At 41.9% G+C, this 26,286-nt stretch overlaps 2 protein-coding genes across 9 annotated transcripts in view; one reads left to right on the forward strand and one right to left on the reverse strand.

The window, feature by feature from the left end:
* PI4KA (phosphatidylinositol 4-kinase alpha) overlaps positions 1–6,038 on the forward strand; it is a 51,379-nt gene extending 45,341 nt beyond the window's left edge. For 7 of the 8 annotated variants that reach the window (XR_014949010.1, XR_014949011.1, XR_014949012.1 and 4 more), the window contains 8 exons: positions 214–323; positions 903–1,007; positions 1,497–1,622; positions 1,924–2,044; positions 2,672–2,831; positions 4,122–4,211; positions 5,038–5,121; positions 5,342–6,038. Coding sequence is in view for 4 of the 8 variants with exons in the window: in XM_015877547.3 (XP_015733033.2) it covers positions 214–323; positions 903–1,007; positions 1,497–1,622; positions 1,924–2,044; positions 2,672–2,831; positions 4,122–4,211; positions 5,038–5,121; positions 5,342–5,393 (848 nt within the window). In the remaining 4 variants the exon portion in view is untranslated. The remainder of the gene's footprint in view (positions 1–213; positions 324–902; positions 1,008–1,496; positions 1,623–1,923; positions 2,045–2,671; positions 2,832–4,121; positions 4,212–5,037; positions 5,122–5,341) is intronic. The other variant, XR_014949009.1, reaches the window with a different exon arrangement.
* Positions 6,039–13,560: 7,522 nt separating this feature from the next.
* Positions 13,561–26,286, reverse strand: part of HIC2 (HIC ZBTB transcriptional repressor 2) — a 118,232-nt gene continuing 105,506 nt past the window's right edge. The window contains exon 4 of the transcript XR_001558443.3: positions 13,561–20,233. The gene's annotated coding sequence lies outside the window, so the exon portion shown is untranslated. The remainder of the gene's footprint in view (positions 20,234–26,286) is intronic.

Consider the following 26,286-nt stretch of genomic DNA (forward strand, 5'->3'; position numbering starts at 1 on the left):
ATTTATCAGGTAAATAATGACGATGATTTTTTATATATATGTTCCAATTCTCATGAAGAAAGGAGACTGCCTTATGGAATTCATTTTGCAAAGCAGAAATTTTTATAGTGGTACTTCAGTGTGAATTGTGGTTTTGAGCGTAGGGGGTTTGTCAAGGTATGAAAATACTACCTGAAGTGTGCATTTGGGTTTTGCTTTTTACTCTTCGTGCAGGTCTGCGATGTCGTTCTGATTCCATAGATGAAAGTGCAGAAGAAGGAGTGGACAGTAAGAAAATCTGTTGGCAAGCAGCTATCTTTAAAGTGGGTGATGACTGCAGACAGGTACAAAGCTACTACGCTTTGCAGTTATATAAAACAAATTTGCAGGTGACAATATAAAAGAAGGAAGTAATTTTAGCTTGGAAATATCTTTTCTTTGGAATTTTGAGAATCCCTGCTAGGTATGGATTACGGGAGAGAACTGTGTTATACTCTTCTGGAAAATTTGACTTGGATACAAATGTCATTCTTACAAGACAGTTCATGTAATTCCATAATGTTAAAATCATTTTTAGAGCTTATTTTTCAATTGAACAATTGGTAATGTCAGAGTAATTTCCAAGGTGACACACTGTACTATCTTGTATACCAAAGCTTGGTTGTTTTTGATTAAAGGAGAATGCTAGCTATTATCTCTGAAGTTAATAGTATCCCTCTTAGTCAAAGGTTGTCAACATTTAAACCTTTGGTTTTGTTTGCTACCCACTCTTTTCTTTACATGGTTTTCCCCAGAGCCACAGTGTATGCACAGCCTTCTGGGGAAACTTATGTTCACTTCAGATTTCTTCAGAGAATTTTTGTCATGTGACTTGTGGTCCGTAACCCCTGTAATGCTTGTGAATTTTTTTTCTTACATAACAGGACATGTTAGCTTTACAAATCATTGATCTCTTCAAGAACATATTTCAGCTGGTAGGCTTGGATCTCTTTGTGTTTCCTTACAGAGTGGTGGCCACAGCTCCTGGGGTAAGTGAGCAGTTAACTCTGCAGCTGTAGAAAGTAGTTCCTAATTTAAAAAAAAACAAAAAACAAAAAAAACCCAAAAACTTTCTGCACATGTAAGTTAATATTTCTGCAGAGAAATATTGTGCACCTTACTTATGCCAAATACTTGGAGTGCTACTGACACAGTTTTTCCTCTCCTTCCTCCTTCTTTTCCAAAGCTTTTGGCTCTGAAATCTTGCTTCCTGTAGTTATTCATGTTTGTTGCTTGATTTTTTTTTTGGGGGGGACAGTGTTGTGCAAGTCTCTGGAAAGTCACAAATTGATTGTGTCTTATGTTGAATGGAAATTCTCAAACATTAGATACAGGGTTTTTTAATGAGCATACTAGAACTTCTGTATTTGGTGATGTGCAGGCTTTCCCATATCTCTTGGGAGACCTCTGTGACTGCCAAGAGCCACATAGAGTGAGTTGGGAGTGTGCTGTACAGACCTGTTTCTCTCCCCTTTCAGTGTGGTGTTATTGAATGCATTCCTGACTGTACGTCTCGTGACCAGCTGGGCAGGCAGACAGACTTTGGGATGTATGATTATTTTACAAGGCAATATGGAGATGAGTCTACTCTTGCATTCCAGAAGGTAAAATATCAGTTAGCAGACATAGTACAATTTCAGCTGAGTAATGTTCTAGCTGTAAGAAATAATGACAAATAATTAATGAATTACTACTGTAATGCTGTACCTGGCTTCTGATGTAGATAATTTTAGCTATGAGTAAGCTAGCTAGAGGAAATTACTGCAGCTGTAGATATGTGGAGAATATTATTGAACATAAATACAAACTAATCATGAATAGAGGAAAAAAAAATGTTAACTGTATCTGCTTCTGGGATGAGTGAGTTATTGAGTTCTTATTTGCTTTGACTTCTTGCTTGTACAGGCTCGCTATAATTTCATCCGCAGTATGGCTGCATATAGTCTTCTCCTTTTTCTGCTCCAAATTAAAGACAGGCATAATGGCAACATCATGCTGGACAAAAAGGGACACATCATTCACATTGGTCAGTCATAGTCAACTTTTCTTTCTGCTGTAAAATACTGCTAATAGAATTTCAATTCGAGATTAATCAGATTTCAACTTTTAAATATACGTGGGACATTTTTCCTGCCATTTTAGTATTGTATGTATATTTGTCTTAGTTGATTCTGCATAACTTCAGTTTTACAAGGTTTTACCAGCTTCAGGAGGGAAAACGTGTAGATTATACGTGTATATTTATACATACCTATGAATACATACATATACAAGTGTATATAAATATGTATGGATGTATAAATACATATTTGGGTTCCTTTTTTTTGCTGCATAGGTGTGAACTAAATTTCATGAGTAAATTCATATAATTGCATAACGCTGTAACTTCTGCATTAGCTTTGCTTTTCTAGAACTGTGCAGATGTTTAAGCCTAACTTTATCTGATGTCATCATCCTTGAGTATTGTTTAATGTTAAACAATTCTTTTGTTGGTGTTTCTACACTTTATCAAAGCTTTTTTCCATTTGGCATTGAAATACTAGTAGAAAAATAGTTATGATGATGTGAAATGCACCTCTTCTCTCTTCTCTCAGTTTTGACAGTGCACAACTAACCAACAGAATGTTTGAAGCTGCTTATCTTTTGTGTGCAGATTTTGGATTCATGTTTGAGAGCTCACCTGGTGGTAATCTGGGCTGGGAGCCCGACATTAAGCTGACTGATGAGATGGTGATGATAATGGGAGGAAAAATGGAAGCAACTCCATTCAAATGGTTCATGGAGATGTGTGTCAGAGGCTATCTGGCAGTCAGGTAAAGCATTATTCACTGCTCAAAAGTGGAAGTGCTTGCACAACAAAATCCAGATGGAACATTAAATAATAATAAACATTGCTCTGTAGAGGGTCTGAGTCTGTCCAACTGATGCATGAAACTACGTAACACTTAAATTTTGCAGCCTAACTTTGTGTTTTTTTCCTGATCTTAGGACATTTGAGAAGAATGTGTATTATATTCAATTTATAATTGTGATAATCTCCTTTCTTCAATCTAGCATGCTGTTAATTAAAACTTTTCAACAAGAAGCTTCAGGAGAATCATAACCTTGCTTTGCCAAATGGGACAATCATTTTAATCACCATTTGAGCTAGAGTTAATTATGTGGAACAAGTGCTACTGTTTCCCCCATAAAATATTAGAGGTTTTGTGGCTGTGCTTTTCAGCTGTGATTACCAGCCAGTAATGTTAGAGATATGTAACTTTACTATGCTTTACAACAAGCAGACAAGAGGGCAAGGAGGAGGAAGATGACGAGGAGCTGAGGGTCCAGCATGAGTGCTTGTGGGCCACAAGTTCTTGTGGCTGCTCTGGCGTGGGCTCCCACTTGGCATCACAGGTTTTGCTTTAACAGGGAGAATGAGTACTAAATGGATGTGAAGTGAATGATGTGTGTGGCTAGGAGGACAATATGACAGAGCCCAGATAAGGGATTGTTCTATCATCATGCGTGTGAAATATTTTTGATGTTATCTTACAGAATTAGTTTCCTCAGTAAGTAGCCCCAGCAGGGGCTGTCTTGGAGTTGAACACTATTTGCTTCTGTGAAGTGATGCAATCTAGGGAAAGTTTTGTGTCAAGCCAGAAATGTCACCTCGGTGGCAGAGTGGTAATAGATTAGTGGGAGCTTCCTCTGAGAGGGAAGAGAGGAGGAAGAAGGGAAGCTGGGCTGATGTAGCAGATAATTATGTAGTAGAGTAATTAGGAATTAGAAGATAATCTGTTACTGTAGTATCACTGGTTTCAGCCCTCTGCACTCTTTTGATGCACCGATCAACCTTTCCATTGCCAAAGTAGTATTATTTCCCAAAGGTTTGCTTTATATAATCTTCCTTGAGGGCTCCTCATCTTGCAGCATTCTGAATCTGTGATAGTCCAACATAAAGGAATGAAATTTAATTAAAGAGATCACAAGCAATGATGTAGCTCTGCCAACAGATGTGAGAAGATTATGTTTTAATTACAGAAAAAAGTGTAGTCCAGCTTTAGTGCCTGCTTTACTGACTGAAGCTGTTGTCACCTTTTTGTCCTCTTTTTTTGTTCTAGGCCTTACATGGATGCTGTAGTCTCACTGGTTACATTAATGCTGGATACAGGGCTGCCATGTTTCCGAGGGCAGACAATCAAGCTGTTAAAGTAAGTCAGCATGCATATGAATTGGAAAAAGTTCATAATGCTTGCTCCTTGTAGCATGTTTGTCACAATTTCTGCAGCGAGTGTTGTTGTCATGCTACTCATATCTTACATTTCTTAGTGTTATAAAAACGTTAAGATTTTTTTAGAGATATCTCAGAAAGCAGGATTTTGAGAGGCCTTTTCATATGATTAGGTTCAACCTGTTAAGTGACTGTGTGAGTACATGTTCTGTCTTAAAGTTCTTAGCGCTGTGAAAGCAAGACCATGAAGGGAAGATCTGCTTTAATGAGAACTAATGTGTTGTATCTGAAGTGATGCTGGAACTGGAGGAGCAGCAACTTAACATTTGTTTGACAGATAATGCAGTACTGAACAAGGACTGTGTTGTAATGTGAAAAGTTTATACAAACATATATTTTAAACAGCCCTTCAGGCTAATGCCTCCAGAATAGCTCTGCAATCACAAATAATAAGCACAAATTCATGAAGTGTAATGGGCTGGAACTCACAGTCATTGCTAGGTACTGAGGTATTTTACAAGCAACAGCTGTCTTGAAAGAGAGGTCTGCTGTTACCACTCAGCTGGTCAAAAGTTTGCAGCCTCAGTCTCCACTGTGAGAATAAAGACAAGTGCTTTTAAAATACTACTATTACGTACAAGGTTGTCTTGAAGGTTCTACATACTTGCAGCAAGTGAGTTCAATGTGGGCAGAGCTTTCTCTGCTGAGCTTTCACAGAAACACATTTGTGTCATGCTCAAATGAAACCTCACTAATTTGTACTCCTGTTTTTGTTTGTTTGTGGTGGTGTTGTTTTTCCTGTATAGACACAGATTCAGCCCCAACATGACTGAACGGGAGGCTGCAACTTTCATTATCAAGATCATCCAGAATTGTTTCCTCAGCAACAGGTTTGGCATTTATAGATGTCTTCTCTCTACAGTTAAAGGAAAGGTGAACTCTGACAAAACTGAGTGTAGCAAAAACATAGTGTTTGAGCTTCACCCACATTTTATTTCTGTGGATTCTTGATGTTTTTCTGTTGTGTTTTTTTTTTTTTGTGACAGTGGTTGCAGTGCTTTGGTTTTTCTGTAACTATCATTTACCTCTGGCTTTGCTTTTCTTCTCTAGGAGTAGGACCTATGATATGATTCAGTACTACCAGAATGACATCCCATACTGAGTGACTCTAAAGATTCACTGCTGAAGTGACACAAGCAACCCAATGCCCTTGCTCCAAACTTGTAATAAATAAGAGATGTTCAGTCACACCTTGCTATCTTCCACCTTTTGTGTATGCATGTGTGCATGTGGGTACCTGTTTCCTGGACACTGCAACAATAAGTCTATTTGATTACTTTCTCCTTACCAGGTTCTATTTATTTTTTTTCCTCTGGATTTTTGGAGTTGGGCTGCAATCATGATTAAAAAATAGAAAAATAAATTGTACTCTAATCATGAATGTGTGAAGGCAGTAAAGTTGTAGAGTTCGATAATTTTTCATGTGATGCAAGGATTTCTATAATACCTTTTAAAAAAAAGAAAAGAAACTTCCCTGCATGATCCCAGAATATAACATGGAAGTGAAGGGCATGCATTTCTCTTTGGAAGCAGTAATGTTGAATTGTTCAAAAAAATCCTTGATAATTGTCCACAGTGGTGATATCATGTGTAGCTATGTTCATACTTTGCACTGTACGTGGTCCCTGCTATGTGGTATTTCATATGTACATAAAGAATGTATTTTTTCCTTTTGTGTGTTTTAAAAGAGACTTCTGAATATATTTAATCTAGAGAATGCAATAAAAGCCCCTATACTTTGTTGCAAGGCTTTTGTCATGTACAGAGTTTTATTTCATATGCTGTATTGTTCTGCCAATTTGTGTACTGGGCTCTGTTCATTAAGTGACCTTTTACTGGAGAAATTGTTCTTTTCTTCAGCTTCTCAACTGTCTCGGTGGTCACTCTGGTAGAAAAGAGGCATCAAAAAAAAGGGTCAAATAATAATATCAATAATAAAAGTACATATGTGTGTGTGTGTATTTAGTGAAGGTGCTTCTGTCATTTCTCCACTGTCAGAAACCCCAGTCTGTTGGCTGAGTGACTGCTGAATTATTTACCAGCCTGACTGAATTAAGCAGCAGCAAATGCAAGTGAGTGAATCCCACCTGAGACTCTTAAGGAAGAAGGCTGGGGAAGGCGTGCCTGTGTGTGGCTGCTGGGGGATTGATACATAGTGCTTAAAAGCACTATTAATTAAAAGCACCAGTCCCTTTCAGGCAAAACCCTGGGGGAAGGGAAGCTATTCTCTTTCTCTGCACCTGGGCAGAAGGAGGCTGGGTCCGTGGCTAACATCAGCTCAGGTGACACTGGAGCCCCATCCCCACTGTGAGATGGATCCTGCTGCTAGAAGTCACCTGCAGCCTGTACCAGTACCACATCAGCACACTGGGGAGTAGCAGGGCTGTCAAGTGACTGTTTCCCTCCACTGTTTCAAGTTGCTCCACACACCTTGCATGTGATGGTTATATCATTCCCAGCAAGAAAGTTCAAGCTTAGCACACAGTCCTTGGCTGATGCAAGTCCTATCCTCTCTGTGTGTCTCCCAGCTATAAAATTTTACAAGTGGGCAAATTGAGACATAGATCATTCTGTGATACATCTGGTTTGATTACTCTCCCCCAAGAGTACAAATGATTCAGTCTAGTTGCACATGTACAGTAGATAGCATCTTTGTCTAAGGCCAGCTGATTGAGGACTGGTCGCTGTTAGTACTTCTGTACATATGTGGTGAGCAGGTGAGATTTAACTCCTTCAGTTAGCCTGCTTGTGCTACCATCTCCCAGACTTGTGAATTCTTATGGCATCCATTCCCTTCCAGAGCACGGTGTGTCAGAAGAGCCATCTGTCACGGAGTAGTTCTTGTTATCTGAATCATCCATTTATTGTGTAAGGTAGAAAACTCTCTAGAGCTGGCAAAAGACAGAGCTGGAAACAAGACACGACAAAAGCACTGTGTGGTCAAAATCACATGCCTCATGAATTTATCATGACCCATCTCCGAGGGACACTTGCTGCATAGGTCGCCTAATAACATACCTTAAAAAAGATGATATACAACAATTCTGCATTTCCTTCCCTTTTCTGCCATATCCCCATTGCTGAAATTAACTGCACAGTTGGTGTAAATGTGCTCACATGCACTGCTCTGTTGCAGCAATATGTATGTAGCACACCAAGGTAATGAATTTTCCTTGAATAGCCTGTGCAAGTACTGTCATGTTTTGCATCATCAGTAAGTGATTTTATATTGCATATAGTAAGGAATTTAAAAGAGTTGATGACCCCTTCTGGGTTTATTCTGGATTGGGGTCATGTCTGAGTTGCTACTCAACCTTTTCCACTAAGTTAGTTCCCACTTTTGGAATTGTAATTGCTGCGTTGAGCTGTGCTTCCCTCTTTAATTATTAATTAAAGAGAAGAAAAAATGCTGGAGTTCACCTTCTTTTGTGGAGGTGCTCTTTTTTTTCCACTGCAACTTACTCTCTGTAAGAGAAATGGAAGAGATGGAGGGAATAGGTAGCAGCTGCAGGAGTTGGGCTTTGGTTCTGGGCTATGATGACTGGCTATACCCTGAAATAACATTGGACCACTGGAGTGGTAGTAGAGGGGTCTCTGTGTGTAGACAAGTCCTTTACTGTTGCTTATAAAAGGAAGTTTCAGTAAATCTTAGAAAACTTCTTTACCTATTGTAAAAAATCAAAGTATGGTAGATGCTGTTTTTTTGTAATTTTAAGGTACTTGAAGTAGTACTTTAAGGTACTTAAGATAGACCTAGAAACAGAATGTAGGTGTCTTGGCCTTTTAGCTATCTTCACTAACCTTTAGATGATACTTCCCCCAGATGTTTCAGTAAGGGGTACTATAAAAGTTCTTGATGTTGCTATTCCAATTCCTTGTTTCCAAAGGACTGCCTGCCTTTATGTTTTTAATATCCTCGCTTTGAAGCACCATAGCTAGGAGTGACCATGCCAGAAATAATAATAACAGTAATAATCTGCGTAGCATAACAGGCGTTTTACCAGCATGTAGGAAGACAAAGGTCTCTGTGTGTTTTGTATTAGCACACCAAAAAAGTCTTATTGAGTCTATCTGGAATGCATAGGTGGGAACCTTAACCCCTTGTATGCTGAGAAGAAAATTTATACGGACCTGAGGGCTGAGTGAAAATGAACGAACAGGCTCACGAGCTTTATTCCTTTGGCAGTGAGAGGTGTTTCTGGGCCATATGGCTTGACAGCCCTGTTCAAGCTTATGTATATTTAAATCCATGTAAAATCAAGTAGTCAGTTTACAACTATTTTTTTTTTCAGTCATATTTACGTATTCTTTACTACAGATTAGAAAAAATGGAAGGAAAAGGCTGACCTAAACCTTAAGCTTATTTTCCTCTCTGCAGATTCCACACTTACTTTTGCTGTGGCCCACTTCAGAACCCAAACAATAAAACATACATCTGTGACATATGGGAATTGTCCAAAAAGGATGATGTCTGAAGGTTTATGGTTGGGTTTTATATTCCCTCTGTCTACAGAGTAGCACTTCCTGAATGTTTCTGTGGTGGGAAAAGCATCCTAGCCATTTCCCCTTGTGGATGATGGTATAATTAGGGCTGTAAAAAAGAGCCCATGACACTAAAAGGCTATAAGTACTGCAGATTTAGGACAACAGGTTACTATGGAAACTGAAGTGGAAACAGGACCATAAATGACTGAATAAGAGTAATATGGAGTTCTCATTTGCAGGTTGCACTAAAATAAAGCCTTCCTTTCTGTCACTTATTTGCATAACCTGTTGCTTGGTGCTCTTAATGAAGTCTTGGTACTTCTTCCCATCAACTGTTCTTTTCTGTATAGAAACACTCTCCTTAAAAAGAAAGGTGATCAGTTTCTAATGGGTGATATCCACCCTCTCACAGATAATATCAAAATAATTTGGACTTAACATAGGTAAACATGCAATATACAAAGCATAATGTCAGTGTCTTTACTAGTACTACTGCAATGTTTCTCTTTGGGAGTAACTAAAAATTCTTGCTTATCAAATGGAATATGAAGTCCTCTTGTATTCTGGATGAGTAATGGTGCACTGGAAAGATGAGGCAATGCCAGTGATACCTTTGTGTAATTCACTGTGTGCTGGGTTTGGCAGATCTCAATAGCTAATTTTCTTTTGGAATTTTGTGGTTTGAGACTAGTTCTAGTGTTTGTAGTGGAAGATCCTGTCTTTGGCTCACCCATTTCTGAGGAAATTCCCTAGCAGTAAATGATGGTTCCCAGTCTTTCCAGGATTTTAGAATATGGCATCTTACACAGGTTGTGCCATGCTTTAAGCAGCAGAAAAAATGTCAGTACAGTAAATGTCCCAGGAAAGAACAAATCAGGGGCTGGTATTCTTTCCACCATGATTTTTCTTGCTGAGCATTTATCAAAAGCAGAAGAAATAAAACCACAGAGAGGTTAAGATTGAACTGCTAGCATCAGAAATGCCCATGTGGTCCTGTTTGTTTCTGTAGAAGCAGCTGTGCAAACTTTGTAGTAATAAATATAGCAACTGTATACATCAGGGATGTTTAGAAAAAAACACTGTATGTGATGGACTCGCTGCAGTTAACCTATATAAGCTAAACATATAGAAATATGTATCATAGAATCATATAATGATTTGTGTTGGTAGGGACCCACAGAATCATGGAATATTTTGTGCTGAAGGGGACCTTTGGGATCATCCATTTCCAACCCCCTGCTATAGGCAGGGATGCCTCCCTCCAGCCCAGGTTGTTCACAGTCCCATCCAACCTGGCCTTGAGTGCTTCCAGAGAGGAGGGCATCCACAACCTCTCTGGTCAACCTGCTCTGGGCACCCTCACAGTGAAGAATTTCTTCTTGATATCTACTCCAAATCTACCTTCATCCAGTTTAAAGGGGCACCACCTTCCATTTGCTGCTAGTCATGAATCTCTTGATGCAGCCTTGGATACGGTTGGCCTTCTGGACTACAAGCACACATTGCCAGCTCATGTTGCATCTTTCATCAACCAACATTCCCAAATCTACCTCCTCAGGGCTGCTCTCAAGCCATTCTCTACACAGCCTGTATCTGTGCTTGGGATTGCCCCAACTCAGGTGCAGCACCTTGCACTTGGTTTGTGGAATTATCACTAATGTCAGTGGCAACTGAACTGGAATACAGCTTTGCAGTAACTGGCCCTAAGAGCTTATCATCCTCCCTGCAGTCTGAACAGTTCACATTCACTTGATTGCAGTTAATTTTGCAAGCTGTGGTCTAAAAGTCACATAAGGTGCCACTTAATTATTTACAAAGTTTTTTAGAAGAAGAGCTAACCTCATAAAGCATTGGGTCTCTTTCTTTGTACGCGCTGGCACAGCTCCCCCAAAACTGCTGTTCCAAATGGGAACCAGTGAACCAGTTAGTTGTCAGTCATCAGGAGCGAGTCAGGGTCTGGATTTCTCAAAGTGGGGTTTACAGCAACACTGTGTGTCAAAATGCCTGTGATTTCTGGTCTGAAGCTTGTGCCCTGCTGTTTCTGTGAAATAATTCAGGATTCTCTGGTTCTCCAGCTTTGTGAGAAACTGTTTCTTTGTACATTTCTAGAATCTCCCACTGCATGGCAAGCCAGGCACATTCCTGATTCTGGCTGCTTTGCTTGTGTAGGCTTCGGGCAGCGTCCAGATGCTGACCTGCTGGCTCCAGAGAACCTCCCCACAGAATGAAAGCTGTTAAATTCTTGATCTGATTGGCAGCTCTGAGAATTCAATTCAGGTCCCTGAGGAGAGGCAGGAGACCATTTTCCTTCTCTGTGGCTATTGTCAAGAAAATGAATAAATCCTCCCACCCCAGTCCTCAGGTTATCACTGTCCTGGATTAATTTTGTTCACATTTTTTCTTATTTCTACCCTAGCTTCATCTTGAGGAGGGAATTACCCAGTTCCCTGCCTGAGTTCAAAGCAAAGCCGAGCAATGTGGTATATATAAATCCAAAGAGTGAGGGCAAGTCCTGGCTGAAGTCACTGCCTGACTGCTGCTCGAGCGACACCTTCTGCTGGGTCCTAGTATCCCTGGAAAGAGGATACAACGTGCCATTGTATCTAATGATACATTGTGCTAATGATACACTGGAACAAGACAGCTCACACTGTTTTCTTTGGCACAGCTGCTCCTCATTCTCTTCCTAGGATGTTACCAGATGATTTGCCCATGGCTTTGGCCATTCTTCTTGGCAAGTATAAATTATTCCAGGTTGGGCTGGGCCTAGCATGCTTCCCTTTGTGGGCCTGCTCTTCTCCTGCATGGGATATCAACTTGTGGCACCCACATGTGAAAAGTGCAAGTCCTGTGCTGCAGGGTGGGCTAGGTCAGGCAAAACTGAACTGGAGGTGAGCAGCAGCTGGGATCCAGTGCAGGGACTGCTCTGCAGTCACAGCATGCACTGGGGATGGCACTGGAGGGGGGTAGCCTTGTGCAGAGCTTGGCCCTCACGTGCCTGGCTGAGGGATCCTTGTCTGACCTTTTTTCCAGCAGAGTAAGCATAATTAAACTTCGGGCTTGTGGAAAGCTTGCAGGGGAAAAGTGGAAACATGGATTTTGCACTGAAATTTCTTTTTCATTTGTGTTCACTGGTTGAACCTGGTCTTCATGCATGCTCAGTTATCTCCTTGCCTTGATCTTATAATAACTGCTTTCACAAAATTAGCTGATCCAAGCAGAACTTCCCTATCTGTCTGGCATAAAGGAGTCAGTATATCGTTGTTATCCATTTAGTACAAGGGCATAGATTCTTCCTGTTTTCTAGCCAACTACAGGGCTATCCATCAAGGACTCTGTTCTTCAAGACAACTGCAGCGCTATCCATCAATGAGCATTAGCAAGCTTAACAATATTGCTACATCTTGTATCAGTTTCATTTGGAGAGTGAGGGAATGATGGAGGATTATCCCAGCATGTGAAATGAAGGCTAATATGATGATGCTGAGGAACTCCCCTCTGTACATGCTACAGTAGAAGAGGAAGGAGATATTTCATAATTTGAAAGGCAAATATTTTATAGTACTTAAAGAAAATGGTGTGTCCCCTGCCACAGGGACACCTGCATCAAAGAGGGCAAAGTAACATCAAACAATAAAGCTCTAGGAACTGTGTATGCCAAGGCACAAAACTGCAACTTGTGCCAGTTAGGGAGGAACATTCCCTCTGGGCAGATTGTTCTGTAATTTGCCTGCTGTGAAGCTCTTCGCATTTAAATATTTGCTAAGGATTGTTTAACAAAAAGGAAAACAAACAAAAATGCCAGACTTTGAAGTACTGAAATCCCAAAGTGTGTGAGGTCCTGAGCTGCTGAACAGAACTCCAGGGAAAATGCACTGCTATTGGCGCAGGCAGAGCAGTGTGAAGCTGGCTACATCACTGCAGCCATCCCACCTGTCACTAGGCTGTGCTGAGTTTGGAATGAGAAGGAAAACTAAGTGTGCTTCCAGTAGAAGTTATTTTTTCTTAAATTATATGAATGTCGATGCTAATTTGACGTGTTTTATGATAAATACCTCAGTATCTGGAAGCTTTTCTCCAAAAGTGGAATGAACCTGCTCTGGCACAGAGCAGTCTTTCCCAACAGCCAATTGCTTTCCTCTCACATCTGAACTAAATGCACATTATCTAACTTAGAAAATAACTAATTTATGAGGAAAGACTGAAAAGGAAACAGTTACAGTGGAGATACTGTAGCCAAGTTGTGTCAGCATCCAGGTACAGCTTTTCTATATGTAGATATACAATGATGTTATAAATGGTATCTTCTGCCTCTCCATGTAAAGTGAACTACATTATATAGACAAGTACATGGAAGGAAACTGTGCTATTTTGAGACCTGCCTTTGTGCTACTTCAAGATGGCATCACTTTCTAATAGCAATTGAGGCAAGCTTGCTGTGGTCTATAAACCTTAAACTCAGCAGTGGTCTGCAATGGAAAAAGACCCCACCTACCTGTTTAAAAGTTATCCCCCTGCATCATGCTTGCAGTTTGAATACTAGAAATACAATGCTTTTAAAGCCAGGTTAATATGTAAAAGCTAAGCTATATTCAGCTCTGAGACATCTAAGGCAATTTTAGTGTCAGTCTTTGGGATTACGATTCACACCATGTATGCCTTTTGACTGTACCATAGAATAGCTTTTAAGTATGCTCTGATTGAACATGTGCTGCTGCTGTCTTTGGACTAGTATAGTCACAATCAGAATCCACAGGCATCTAAAGCAGAGCTTAGTGACTTTATTTGAATGTACTATGGCTTTGATATACAGTTTTCTGTCTCTGGCACATGGTGGAAGAAAAAAAAAGAATCTTTGATAAGTGAATTTTCATGGAAAAAGACAAAAAAGTGTTGTCTATAACAGTGTGTAGGAATTGTAAAAATAAACAAATGTTTTGGTATAGACTGGGCCAATATATATTAAAAGAACATGTCAGAAAGTTCATTGCTTTGCATTAGTTTATGGAGGGGAAAAAAAGGTAGAAACGTGCTTTCCACAATTTCTGTTGGTATTAGTTGATCTGATTCTCCAAGTTCCTTCCAGGTACTTACCATGCAGCTGTTTGACCAATAAAGCAGAGGGTAAAGGCAGTGTGGTGTTGGGAAGGAAGAAAAAATGTTGTGTACCTCTGCATATCTTTGCCTCTGGGCTGTAAGAGATGACGATCCCAGTTTCCCTGCAGGAATAGTGAAATCTGCTTAGAGTGCATTTAAGACAAGATCTGGCTGGCTGTGGAAATTTGTAGGGATCTTAGTGTAACAAAGCTGTCCAACTTTCTAATGCAGACTGAGCCCCAGGCAAAGCTATGGACAAGAGCAATAGTGTCACTGTTTTACATTGTGTGACTTGCATTTAGAGATGTGGGGAACCACAAGCCATATGGGCATCTGCTTCCTCCATAAAACCTAATGTGCTCTATGTGACATCAGTGAATGAGGTTAATCATTTCTGGGAGGTAGCTCTGCATGTATCTGTACCTCAGGGCTCTGAAATCTAGCACTGAAATTGAAGTCAGCCATTCTGACTCTTGTCTTTTAGTGTCAGTGTTAGAGGACTGTAGGTCATATAACACATCCATGTTGCTCCATATTGCCAGTCCACCTCTGATTTTGAGCCTAGCAAGAATGATGGTTATCAGCAGAGCCTTAACTGCTGTCTTTTGGAACATTACTGTTCACAGACTCTAAGAAAGGAATAGAAGATGCTGCTTCTATGCTGCTGTTAAAAAGTAATAGCAATTATTAGATTTCTCCTGTCTTGATGTGGTGCTACAAAGAGATGTTATTTTAGAAAGAAATGATTCTTAGTCTGGAGTACTTCTCATCAGTTTGGTAAGAAGGCAAAACTTAAGGATCTGAATTCCACTTTGATGAAGTCTCAAAAAACAGACTAGCAAGCAAATGGTTAACCAATAAGGCTGAGTGTAGAAATAGGAGAGAGGAGTATAATTATCATGGGATAAGCAAATGATTAGTGTTATGATGCTCAAAGTATAGCCCTGCAGTCAGGTGCTTAATTATTAATATTATTATTCATGGATGAGTCTCAAGTCTTTAAGATGTAGGAAATGAATATTTCTGACCATGGAATGAGATGTAAGACACCAGTTTAATATGCCAGGCAGGGCTTACAAGAGTACAGCGTGCTTCATATGAATTAAATCTACCCATTAGGCACATGCTCTCCACTGGGGATGGAGTCTTCATCTACTTGCTTCCTAAACCTGTTTATGCAATATGAATTTAACAAAAAAAAAAGGGGGGGGGGGGGGGGGGGGAAAGGTAGGAACAATGAACAGCAATGTAAACAAAATAACAACCTTCAACGTTATCCCTTAAATATTTTTACAGGGAAATCAAAATGTCTAAAACAGAGGAGGGAGACAGGTGGAGGAAGAGATGAGTGAAGACTCTGGGCTGAGGGAAGGCATGGAAGAGGGCCTGGTCTTGGAGATGAACCCAAGTCTGTTTTTCTGGTATCATTGGCTGGATTCTGCTCCCAGTTATGCAGTTCATAACTACACAAATCCACAGTGTGTGATTAGCAGCACAAGTTGGAGCAGAGAGCAAATGACACTCACATGGCTTTGGTGCTGACTTGAGCATCATCTGCAGCATCACTAAGCCCAGGCACTCTAATCTTTGTTTTGGACCTGATGTCAAACAGGATGTCTTAGGGAATGTGTTTACTGCATTCCTCTACTAGACTCCTCTATAGAAAAGACTCATTTACATGGCACTTAGCTGTATGTCATAGTGATTGGGCTGATGCTTATACTCAGTTTGGAGGCTATTTTCATAGAATCATAGAATCACAAGGTTGGAAAGGACCTACAAGATCACCTAGTCCAACCACCTTCCCATTACCACTGCTACCACAAGCCACTAAACCATATCTCATAGCTCCTCATCCAGATACCTATTGAACACTGCTAGGGATGGTGACTCCATCACCTCCCTGGGCAGCCATTCCAGTGTCTGACCATTCTCTGAGAGAAAAAGTTTTTCCTTATGTCTAATCTAAACCTCCTCTGGTACAACTTGCAACCATTTCCTTGGGTCCTTGTTCTTTGTCTGGGAGAAGAAGCCAAACCCTTCTTCATCACAGCCTCCCTCCAGGAAGTTATAGAGTGCAGTGAGGTCTCCCCTGAGCCTCCTCTTCTCCAGGCTAAACAAACCCAGCTCCCTGAGCCGCTCCTCATAAGACCTGTGCTCCAGACCACTCACCAGTTTTGTTGCCCTTCTCTGAACATATTCCAGGGCCTCAATGTCTTTCTTGTAGGGAGGGAGTACAGTGGGATGATCACCTCTCTGCTCCTGCTGACTACACTATTTCTAAAGCTGGCCAGGATGCCATTGGCCCTCTTGGCCACCTGGGCACACTGTCGGCTCATGTTCAGCCGAGCATCAACCAACACCCCCAGGTCCCTTTCCTCTTCACAGTCATCCAGCCACTCATCCTCAAGCCCGCAGCACCGTATGGGGCTATTGTGGCCAAAGTGCAGGACCCAGCACTTGGCCTTGTTGAACCTCATCCCATTCACTTCAGCCCAGTGATCCAGCTTATCCAGATCCCTCTGGAGGGCCTCCCTACCCTCAGGCAGATCAACACCACCTCCCAACTTGGTGTCATCTGCAAACTTACTGAGGGTACACTCAATAGACTCATCTAAGTCATCAATAAAAATATTAAACAAGATGGGCCCCAGTACCAAGCCCTGTAAAGGGCTGTGTTAATTCTTATCGAACAACAACAGTACAGACTTTATTCAAATGAGCATCCCAAGTACACCCAGGAAAAACAGCAAATGAAATTGCTGCAGTGAAATAAATGGCCTCTAGTCACTGAGGACCAGCATCAGCCTCTGCAAAATCCAGGTGGTGAGCTGCTCCCTTCTGAAGCAGAGTTGTACCATCTGGATAAACATGCTGTTTCCCTGTCCTTTGTGGAAAGGATCTGGGTCTTGCTAAGCGTAAGGGGTGCTAGATAAAGCCTTGTCTTTGGTTGAGTAGTGCATCATTTAGCAGAGGGAGAAGTGGTGCATAAAGCATTCCAAGGATGGAGGTTATCTGCATGCTGTGTGTGCTGACATACTTGTGAATGAGGGATGCCTATTTTCTTCCCTGTGGGTGTTGCTTTTTGACAGTGTGGCTGTTGAAGCAATGTTCTCACTTTCCACTCCAGTCCCCAAAAGTTGTGTTCTTGTAAAGAGCCAGTGTGGTGTGTGGTGGAATAGAGGAGGAGTGGAAAAGATGCCTTTCCTCCTTTGCTTGCTCTCTTTCTCTTTCTCTTTTTCTTTCTTTTTTTTTTTTTTTTTTTTTTTCTTTGGCTTTGTTACAATCCAGCTTTTTTTTTTTTCATATTACTTCCTGCAATATGACAAGGACTCCAGTGGATTGCTATGGCAACTGGTCAGCCATGCCTGCATACTACCATTTGAAGGCTCACAAAGGAGGGAGAGAAGTGATAATGATGCAAACAAAGAGAACAAACTCCCAGTAACAGCAGTACCACTGCTTGGCTTCATTACACTGTGGAGGATGATGGAGAACATGAAGAATGAAAGCTGGTATTGCTACTCAGGGCCAGAAATGTTTGTGGAGCACCAGGAGAGAAACATCACGCTTTCCTGCTCTGCCCTCCCTCTGCAGCCTTCATTACAAGCAGACGTATAGCAGATATGTTTTTGTGTAAATATAGGTGGACTGCTAATTTTAGGGGAGTTGGGGGAGCTACTGTGGGAAATCAAGGATGCAAATGTTCCATTATTGGAGCTTGACAGTGAAGAATGGAGAGGGGAAGAGGGGCTGCATGATGGGGTTTCTCCTCAGGGTACTTCTGTTAGTTGGTCTGAGCCTGTGTCTGTGGCTTTGGGGAGTGTGGGGCTGGAGGGAGAAGCATAGCCCAACAAAAATACCTCTCTGGCTTGAGGCAGTAAGAGCTGACAATAAGGTTCATCTTGTGTGTAATAAAACTGGGCAGGAATTCCTAAATATCTGGCAGAGGAAGCAGGGAGATATGGGGAGAATCTGTTCTTCCCTGCATGATTCACCCTGATCCATCTGCTATGTTGAGCGTCCCTCTTGTCTCCTAGCGGCAAGCCCATATGGTAATTGCTCCTCCTTGTGACTGCAGGAAGCCAGTTTTTTTGCCAGAGATGAAGGGGGAATATGCAGCAGGAGGGAGGGAAAGGAGGAAAGAGGGAGGGGAGGTTAGTGTGGCTCTTAGGACCAGATGTCCCTGAACAGGCTCCAGCCTCCTGGGGTGGCTCATTGTGTGCCACCCTGGGTCAGACCTCTGCTACTTTTCTCTGCTTTTCTCATCCTGGCTCAGTAGTTAATGTCCTTGTATCAGGGCCCACTTGAACCTGGCACCACTGTTAAAAATTCTGTGCACTTTGATCCCCCTTGAACTTTGGGATTAACTAGGTGAGTGGATGTTCCCAAGGCACAGGCAGTGGAGGCCGTCTAGCTGTTTGTGAAGTGTCAGGGTAGCCTGTCTGAATGTGCCCGTGGCCCAGAAAGACATGCTGGGTACAGGGGAGTTCAAAGGACGTGCCTGTCAAGCTCAGGTCCTAAGCTGAAACATCCCAGAGTCCAGCATAAAGAGGATGACAGCTAGTGCCTTGGTCATGTCTTTCTTCTGAAGATCTCCATGAGCCATCACCTGCTTCTGTGCTTTACTGAGAGCAGATTTCCCCTAGTCTTCTATGGGGTTGCATTGGTGCACGAGGATGAGAATTTCACAGATCACCACTCTGTTAAAACAACACATTTCTTGCAAACCAGGCAAAGTGCTTGCCATGTGTCAGGCAGCTTTTTGAAAGCGCTCATCTAGTACAGGAGCAAGACCAGAGAGCAGAAAAGGTGACAGCGAATGCTAGAGAAAGAGGCAGACTTGCTCTTCCCTAAAACATTGCTGTCTTTGTAAATGATTGAAAGCTGCTGAAGGACAATGTGCAATGAACAAAACATGAATTTAGCAGTACTTTCACCCAGTTCTAATGACTTAGAGCACTGCACAGAAAATCACATGGTGTTGTTCTGGGGCTCCAGTTCTGATAGTAATGTTTGCAGATGCTTACTGAACTGACAGCCAGCAGAGGCTGCAGAAGTTTGTTGCAGCAGTGACAGGGCCAGCACATCTGTGGTGTGATTCTGTGTAGAGTGCTCTGTGTAGATGAACCTTTGAAGTATGTATTTTCTACAGAATTGATGGCATCTTTTTTTTTAGCATCCTCTTTGTCTTATTCTAGGCAACTACACTGCAGAACTGCAGCTTAGCTAACTATGCTGCATTGTTCACTGTCATCTACAGAACTCCTGTGTTCACAGCCCATAGCATTCTGTGTTATGATGACTAGTATTGAATATGTTTTCCAGAGACTTTGTCAGTCTTAACGTAATGAAAAAATTAGAGAGCTATCTTCCCATGAATGATTGAGTGGATTTGAGTTACCAAAACGAGAGCGCCTGTAATACTGCATACCCTCCAGGGCTCCACAGTAACGCATTGCTGAAGTCATCGGGAGGCTGCTCTTGGCAGGCTTGCTGTTTGCCTGTAGTAAGTCTATCTCATCCTGTTGCTAGGTACAGGGCCTTAACAGACTTATCAAAACTGATACACTAAGTGAAAGATTCTCACTACTGATTCTTTCCTCTGCTCCGCTACAGCATGATACATCAGTATGGTATCCCTCCAGCTATGTGATCTGTGCCCCAAATGGTTATCACCACAGTCTTCCTGCTGTCATGTAACTGGGTACTCTTTCATGTATTAAGGTACTTCAGAAGTTTGGAGATGTGGTTCCTGTGCATCTTCAGAGTGGCATTTGGGGTTGAAAACAAGAAACAGGGCCAGCCTCCTGTCTTTGCCAGTGGTGATATTGGTATGACTAAAGTAGCAAGATGGAACCTGAGTGACTGTGATGGTAATAACTACCTAAATACATGTTTGACTTTATAAAGAACTTTGAGCTGGACCCAGCTCTACGAAGTGTTCTGTATTAGTCTTACTGCTGTACTCAAGCCCCTTTCAGTGTGGTAGCTATGTAGAAACAGTGGATTCAGCGCTGAAGTGCTGCAGTGGCTGTGCAATGCTGGCTCCAAAGCGCGGTGCTGGGCATCTCTACAAGAGCCAGGCTTTGAGTGCTGATGTTGCGTTCTCATGAAATTCAGCATCCTTCCAGAAGTAAACTTCAACTCTGTGTTATTTTCTTTTGCCAGTTTCAGTACGTTATTCCATTTGTGAGGCTGTATTACGCTCCCTGTGGTTGTTAATTAAACATGCTGGAAAGTCTTGTGCTTTTGTTTTTCACCAAAGGCCTTGAGCTGGCTGGCACAAAGGGATGCAGTCTGCTGACTTAGGTGTAGGAGGCCGTGAGTTCAGGTTCCATTCCCTTTCTCATCCTTTTTCTAATGAAAAAAAAAAAAATAAAAAGAAGAGAAATGTGATCAGAAAGCAGGTTACAAATACAAAAATATAGAAAATGAGGTGTTTGCTGCAGAAACGGAATGAAGTTGGTACACGCAGAGCCTTGAAATGGGCCAAGTTAAATAAGCATCAAGTCTTGATGACTTGGCCCCTTTTTTCTTATGTTAATACACCCACGTGTGGGATCTCAAAAGGGTGAGCCAATGTAACTCTAATTGTGTCTTATTTATCTTGGCTGCTTAAACAGCTCACCATGCTGTAACTTGGCCCCTTCTGCAGTGATTGCATCTTTATACAGTTGACCTTTTATTCCCCCTCCAGTTTTTTTTTTTGTATATGCTACAAGTTTTCATGTCAGATATAATTATCTGAACCCCCGTAGGCTGTAAGGATAAGGTTTCAGCTGTTTTTGGCAATGAGGTTCTTTCCCAGGGCTGCAGATGGTTTAGGTGAACCAGATGTACTCAGATAAGTTTGTTGCAATTTCTTTGTTTTTCTGGTTGTGCTTCAAAGGGTGGCCCTTGTGCTTCGGGGTTAGTTGCCTTATAAACTATAACTTACACTTTTGTGTTTGTGACGAGTGCATTTTTTTTTCACTGAAGTTTGACATAAACCATCCTGTTCTTGCAGGTTCCTCTCTAGAACTCAAGATGTGACGGTTGTGTGTGTTTGATTGTATGTGAGTGCTTGGACTAAGGTTGAAAAACAAAGTATTACAAGATGTGTGGGATTCCAGAGGAAGCTCTGCTGCTGCAGTACCCTATCACTGCATCCAGATCCATGTAAGGGGCTGCATTGCTGATACCAGGCTTACCTGAGAGGTAAGGACTGCCTGGGCATCAGTCCTTCACTGAGCAGACAGCCCTGACTCCACCCAGCTGCTCCTGCAATTGCATCTTAGCCTGATTCTTACAGATTACTGATGGTCTGGAAAGTAGACATATTAGTGATCTGGTTAATTCATTCTTGTTTATTATTACTGTTTATACTGAGAAACTACAAATTGCTGTCTCAGGTCAACTTTCCCCCTTCCCCCAAGCACTTGAAAAGCCTGTGGGCAGGAGGCTTTCTGTTTTAATTTGGCTTCTATCTCACTAGACAAAAAGAGAGAAAAAATGACTTCTTGTGACTCCGGTTTTGCATGGGGCAAGAGGGAAAGGACAGAGTGAGGGATTTGGCTGGAGCTGCACAAACTGGCTGTGTGGGAAGTATCATTTCTCCCAGAGCTGCTGCAGGGCTTGTATTGTAGGGAATCCTTGGTTCTCTCTGAGGCCTTTTATTATTACATTTCTCCATCTTAACATTCCCATGATTAGTTGCAGCAGCCTTTCTTTCTGCCGCTCTCACTCCATCTCCCTGGACTTAGGGCCACAATACCAATATCCGCTAAGAACAGCAGCATCATTTTAGAAGCAGAACACAAAATGTGGTTTAGTGGCAGCCCTGTTCAGCTGCACCACTTGAAGGGATAAAATGAGAAGTGTGAAGAGCTCATTGCCTTCTTTTTTTTTGTGAATGAATTGCTCTTTTTTCTCTTTTCTGCAGATGGCACAGAGGAGCAGACCCAGTTTCCATTAAAGCCCTGTTCTCTGGCTGACTTGTGGCCCATGCACTGAGCTGCTGAGCCAGAACTGTGCTGACTAAACGTGGTCAGAGCTCTAGTGCTCAGACCCCTCAGGAATTGGCTACTTTCCCCCCCATAATTTCATCTTTTTTTTCCGATTTTGGTGGTGACCAGTGGCACTTAATATGGGTCAAGCCTGGCAAACTGATCTCCATGGCAACCCTTAATGAATGCCATTGGCTCAGTGGTTCTATCCCTGCATCTCATTAAATTTCAATGACTTTCATGGGGCTCGGACATGTAATTAATATCAAACACATGGTATTCAGCAGGATAAGGTTTAACAGCAGGCAACTTGTGCAGTATCAGGAGACTGATGTGGGGGAGCAGGGGAAACATTTGGGCTCTGTCCCCAGACTCCCCAGGAACAAGCAGCTCATGGAAAAGAAGAAGGCAGAGCCTGGCTGTTGAGCACACAGCTTACCAGAGCCATAGAAGGGCTCTTTAGCCCTTTTTTCTGTGATGTAGACTGGGAGACAGATTCATGATAGAGGCTGATGCCAGCATGTCATAGTGGCTCTTAGTTGCTTTGTGACCAGTGGCCATCTTACTAAAGGCAATCTAGTCCCATTGTTATAGGAAATAGGGAATTATATTATATGTGCTGGACAAAAGGGAGCTCTCCAAAGGCCAGGAAGAGTGGAGGGGACTGCACAAGGCAGGCAGAAATTTCAGTTGCATACTTTTTAATTTATTTTGATCGTGTGTAGCTACAGCTTCCTCTGTGGTTTCTGTAGCATATAGCAAACTCTCCCTATCCCCTGCACAGCAGTACCACAGAATAGCTTCCAAGTTCTCATGAGAAACTACTGTGGACTCAGAAAAATCATGTGCTTATCATTAGACTTGAGAGAATGACACTGTGCCATGAAGGCAGTGCAGAAACCACCTGACCCTGTGCCATGCAGCTGTGCAGGGCCCAGAGTGGGCCCATTCTCTGGGGGAAGGGGTAGATGCCAAAGTACAGGGCAGAGTGGTGAGAAGTGATTTTTCTTGTTTGCTAAATTGAATTTGAATTTCCTAGGGTTTGCATGCCTCCAGCAAAGATCCCAATCACTTCAGCTGTATTAAAATCTTACAGCATCGTATCTCCCATGGACTAATGTTATCAGACATTAAATGAAACAAAAGGGAGGAGGAGAATGGAGGAAATAACCTCTGCTAATTACTAATGCAAAGTGAGTAATGAGATGAAGAAATGATGTGCTATCAGATACAATCCTGGGGTTTTTAAAACAAATTATTTCATCTTTAGCTGTATTGCTACTATTCCCAGGGGAATAATATATGATTCTCACAAGGAAATGAGGGTATAATTCAGCAGCAGCTCTGGTGAAGTTATATGCAGTTTAATGAACGGTGAGAAGCTAAGATTGAATTATTGCCCAAGTGCTCCGTCAGGTTGCCTTGTATTGTTAGTCAGGATATAAAGAAAATTATTATTGACAATACTAGGGAGATTCATTTTGTCTGAGCGAAGGAGGTAAAGGGATATACTAAATATGTGATGTAGTGGAAGAAGTTCATCTTGACTGTAATGTGGAATGGGGAGGTCAGTCGTGTGTGGATCACAGGGATGGATATTTAATGTGTGTGTGACACAGCAAGGGAGGATTTCCTGACTAGGATGCATGGAGAGGGCTGGGTTGGAGGCAATAGCAGTGGCTTACTATATAACCAGTAAATAGTGGCATGGAAAGGTTGCATTCAGGGATCCACATACCCACTAGAAAAAGCAGCAGTGGCTGGAGAGTGAATGGAATTTCCTACAGAGTTAATCTTAAATTCAGTCCTTCCCAAAGTCTGCCAAGAAAACCCAGACCTTTACGAGTCTTGTAAATGGTAGTTTTACCCGACTGCTGCTCCTCCTCTCTTGCCATTAGGTGGCAGCATCTTGATGTGCAGCAGTGCTCCTGGAGCATTTACTGAGCCCTGTCATTTCAGGAGTCTCAAAGGCATCTGCAGAGGTTTGTGAGTCCAAACTCATATCACTTACTCCAACTAGGACGTACGATGCCCAGGTTCCTGGGTTCTGTAGGTTGTTCTGTAGGTTCTGTAGCATGCAGGTATTAATAAATCTCACGATTATTAATGAAGAAACTTGCACAAACACGTAACAAAGCTGAATTGCATATGACTTGTTTTCTTAGGAAATCAGCCTATAAGTAATGGATACTTTGGATTGGGATTACTTGGAACATATCAGATTTCTTAATGGAGACTTATGTTAATGAGTGATGAGGACAAGAAAGAACTACATGGTGAATGGCAGTGCTCTGCAAGATTTGTCATCCAAACACTGATCTCTGGGCAGATTTCTGCAGCCCCATCAAATCATGTGCATTCTGTCCTCTTCCCACCTGTGACTGTTCCAGCAGCCTAGATGCAGACTGCAGTCTTGCTACCAGACACATACTGACACCGAGTGATCTGTGGAAGAGAGGTTTATCTTGAAATTTGGCAGCATAGAGAAGGAGATAATATTTGAATTGAACTGTGAAGAACTTGCCAAAATGCCCCCAGGTCCTTAACAAATCACAGCTTTTGAAGGACTAAGCTGCTTTTTTGGCTCGTGATCTAATAATTTGAAGAAACCCGTTGGAAATAAAAATTCATTTCTAATTGGCTTTGCAACCTTAGACTGATAATTCAGATCGGATCAGCATAGTGAAGATAGGCCCCCAAACTGTTATTCACGGACAGCCTTGAACAGTCTGTCTGGAGGAGCAGGTAACAAGAAGCCTGCAAAGCAGACCCTGTATGTGCAAGAAGTGCAGTGTGGCATACTTCAAAAGCAGGAGCTTTGGGCAGGCAGGAACCAGTGCCAAGAACTGCTGATCTTGGCTTTGCCTGGTGGCAGCAGGGGCTGCCAGCTCTGAACACCCACAGGCAAGGACTTTTCTGAAGGATTGTTTCTAAGCCTGGAGATTTCAGCCAGTTTGCTTTTCTACTGCAGTTGTGACCACAAGGCCCTGTGCTCAGTTAAGCTAAGTTGATGCTGATTGTACTGCCAGCACATGGCATATTCTGTGCCTATATCTCTGCTCAGAGATATGATTTAGCAGAGGGTTGTTGGAGTTAGGGTACTATGGTTAGGCTGCGGTTGGACTTGATGAACTTGAGGTCTTTTCCAACCTGAGTTATTCAATGATTCCAATTACACAGGGTGACAAGGTTTCCCTCATCATTGTTCTCTTGCATGGAAGTGCAGGTTTATGCAGGACTTGGAAGCCTCTTTCTTTTCCTCACCAGTTTCGCAGGTGTCTATTCCTATGTTAGTTAAACCCATCTTGCATGTGTTACATTTTAACACCTCTAAGTAGTAAAACATCACACTGCAGGTGTTTGCTCTTGCAGAATGGCCAAAAATCAAAGAGCAAGAAAGTGGCAAGTGGAGAGGGTTTCTATTAATGCAAGGAGAGATATGTATACGTGGCAGTGAAGAAGCATGTGTGCACAGACATACTTGAGGACCTATGTTGTGTCTGAAGGTTTATATTTATTATTCTAGTTTAGTTTTTCCTGCTTCTATTAGCTCAACTTGCTTTTTATGCATGCCTCATGGCGTTAAACATGCCCATTGATGTCAAGCAGAACACAGACACATTTAGGCTCATACAGTCTTTGAGGATGGGGCTTTTCTGTAGCCTATGAATGAAATACTGGCTTCAGGCTTTTTTTTTTTTTTTTTTTCTTTCTTTCTTTCTTTCTTTCTTTCTTTCTTTCTTTCTTTCTTTCTTTCTTTCTTTCTTTCTTTCTTTCTTTCTTTCTTTCTTTCTTTCTTTCTTTCTTTTTTTTTTTTCTTTTTCCCTTCTGTGAAGAAAAAGATACATATTTTTAATATATTAGTGCTGTTTGGTTAAAGGTTTTTCAGCTCTGTTTTGCTGTATTCTGTCCTACTTAGAGCAAGCATGCATTCAGAGTTGTGGAGAGGCAGTTGAATTGCTGCCTTGCAGTCATCCTACAGTCTGTATCTGTTCCCTGGCTCCAAATGAGTAGTGGATGCACTGATTTTTATTTCCAAAAGCCCTTCATTCCTTAAAATGCTGGGAACAAAGGAGACATGTTTGCCAGCACTGTACTCTCTAGGATAAGCAGATTTTGAGCCAACTTCTCTGCATTTTCATGCTCTTCTTTGATATGGGTTCAGAGCAGCTGCATCTGTGCCAAGCACTCAGTTCCCTGGTGGCCCAGGTGTGTACCAACATCTTGGAGCAGCCCCTCTGGGACAGTCTGCTGCCCAAGTGTGTCTTCTGACAGGCTTAGAACAGACACAGGAGATAAGTTCCTACAGATGTTGCAGGAGGATGTTCAGGATTGTCTGCAGTTCTGGCTCATCTGTAAGGGAGGTATACAGAGCCTGATCTCCATAAGACCTGGCTTAAAAATTTGGCCCTGTTGAAATCAGCT

The sequence above is a fragment of the Coturnix japonica genome, chromosome 9 (genome assembly GCF_054131305.1).
Source record: "Coturnix japonica strain WE chromosome 9, WE-NBRP24, whole genome shotgun sequence".
Lineage (NCBI taxonomy): Eukaryota > Metazoa > Chordata > Aves > Galliformes > Phasianidae > Coturnix > Coturnix japonica.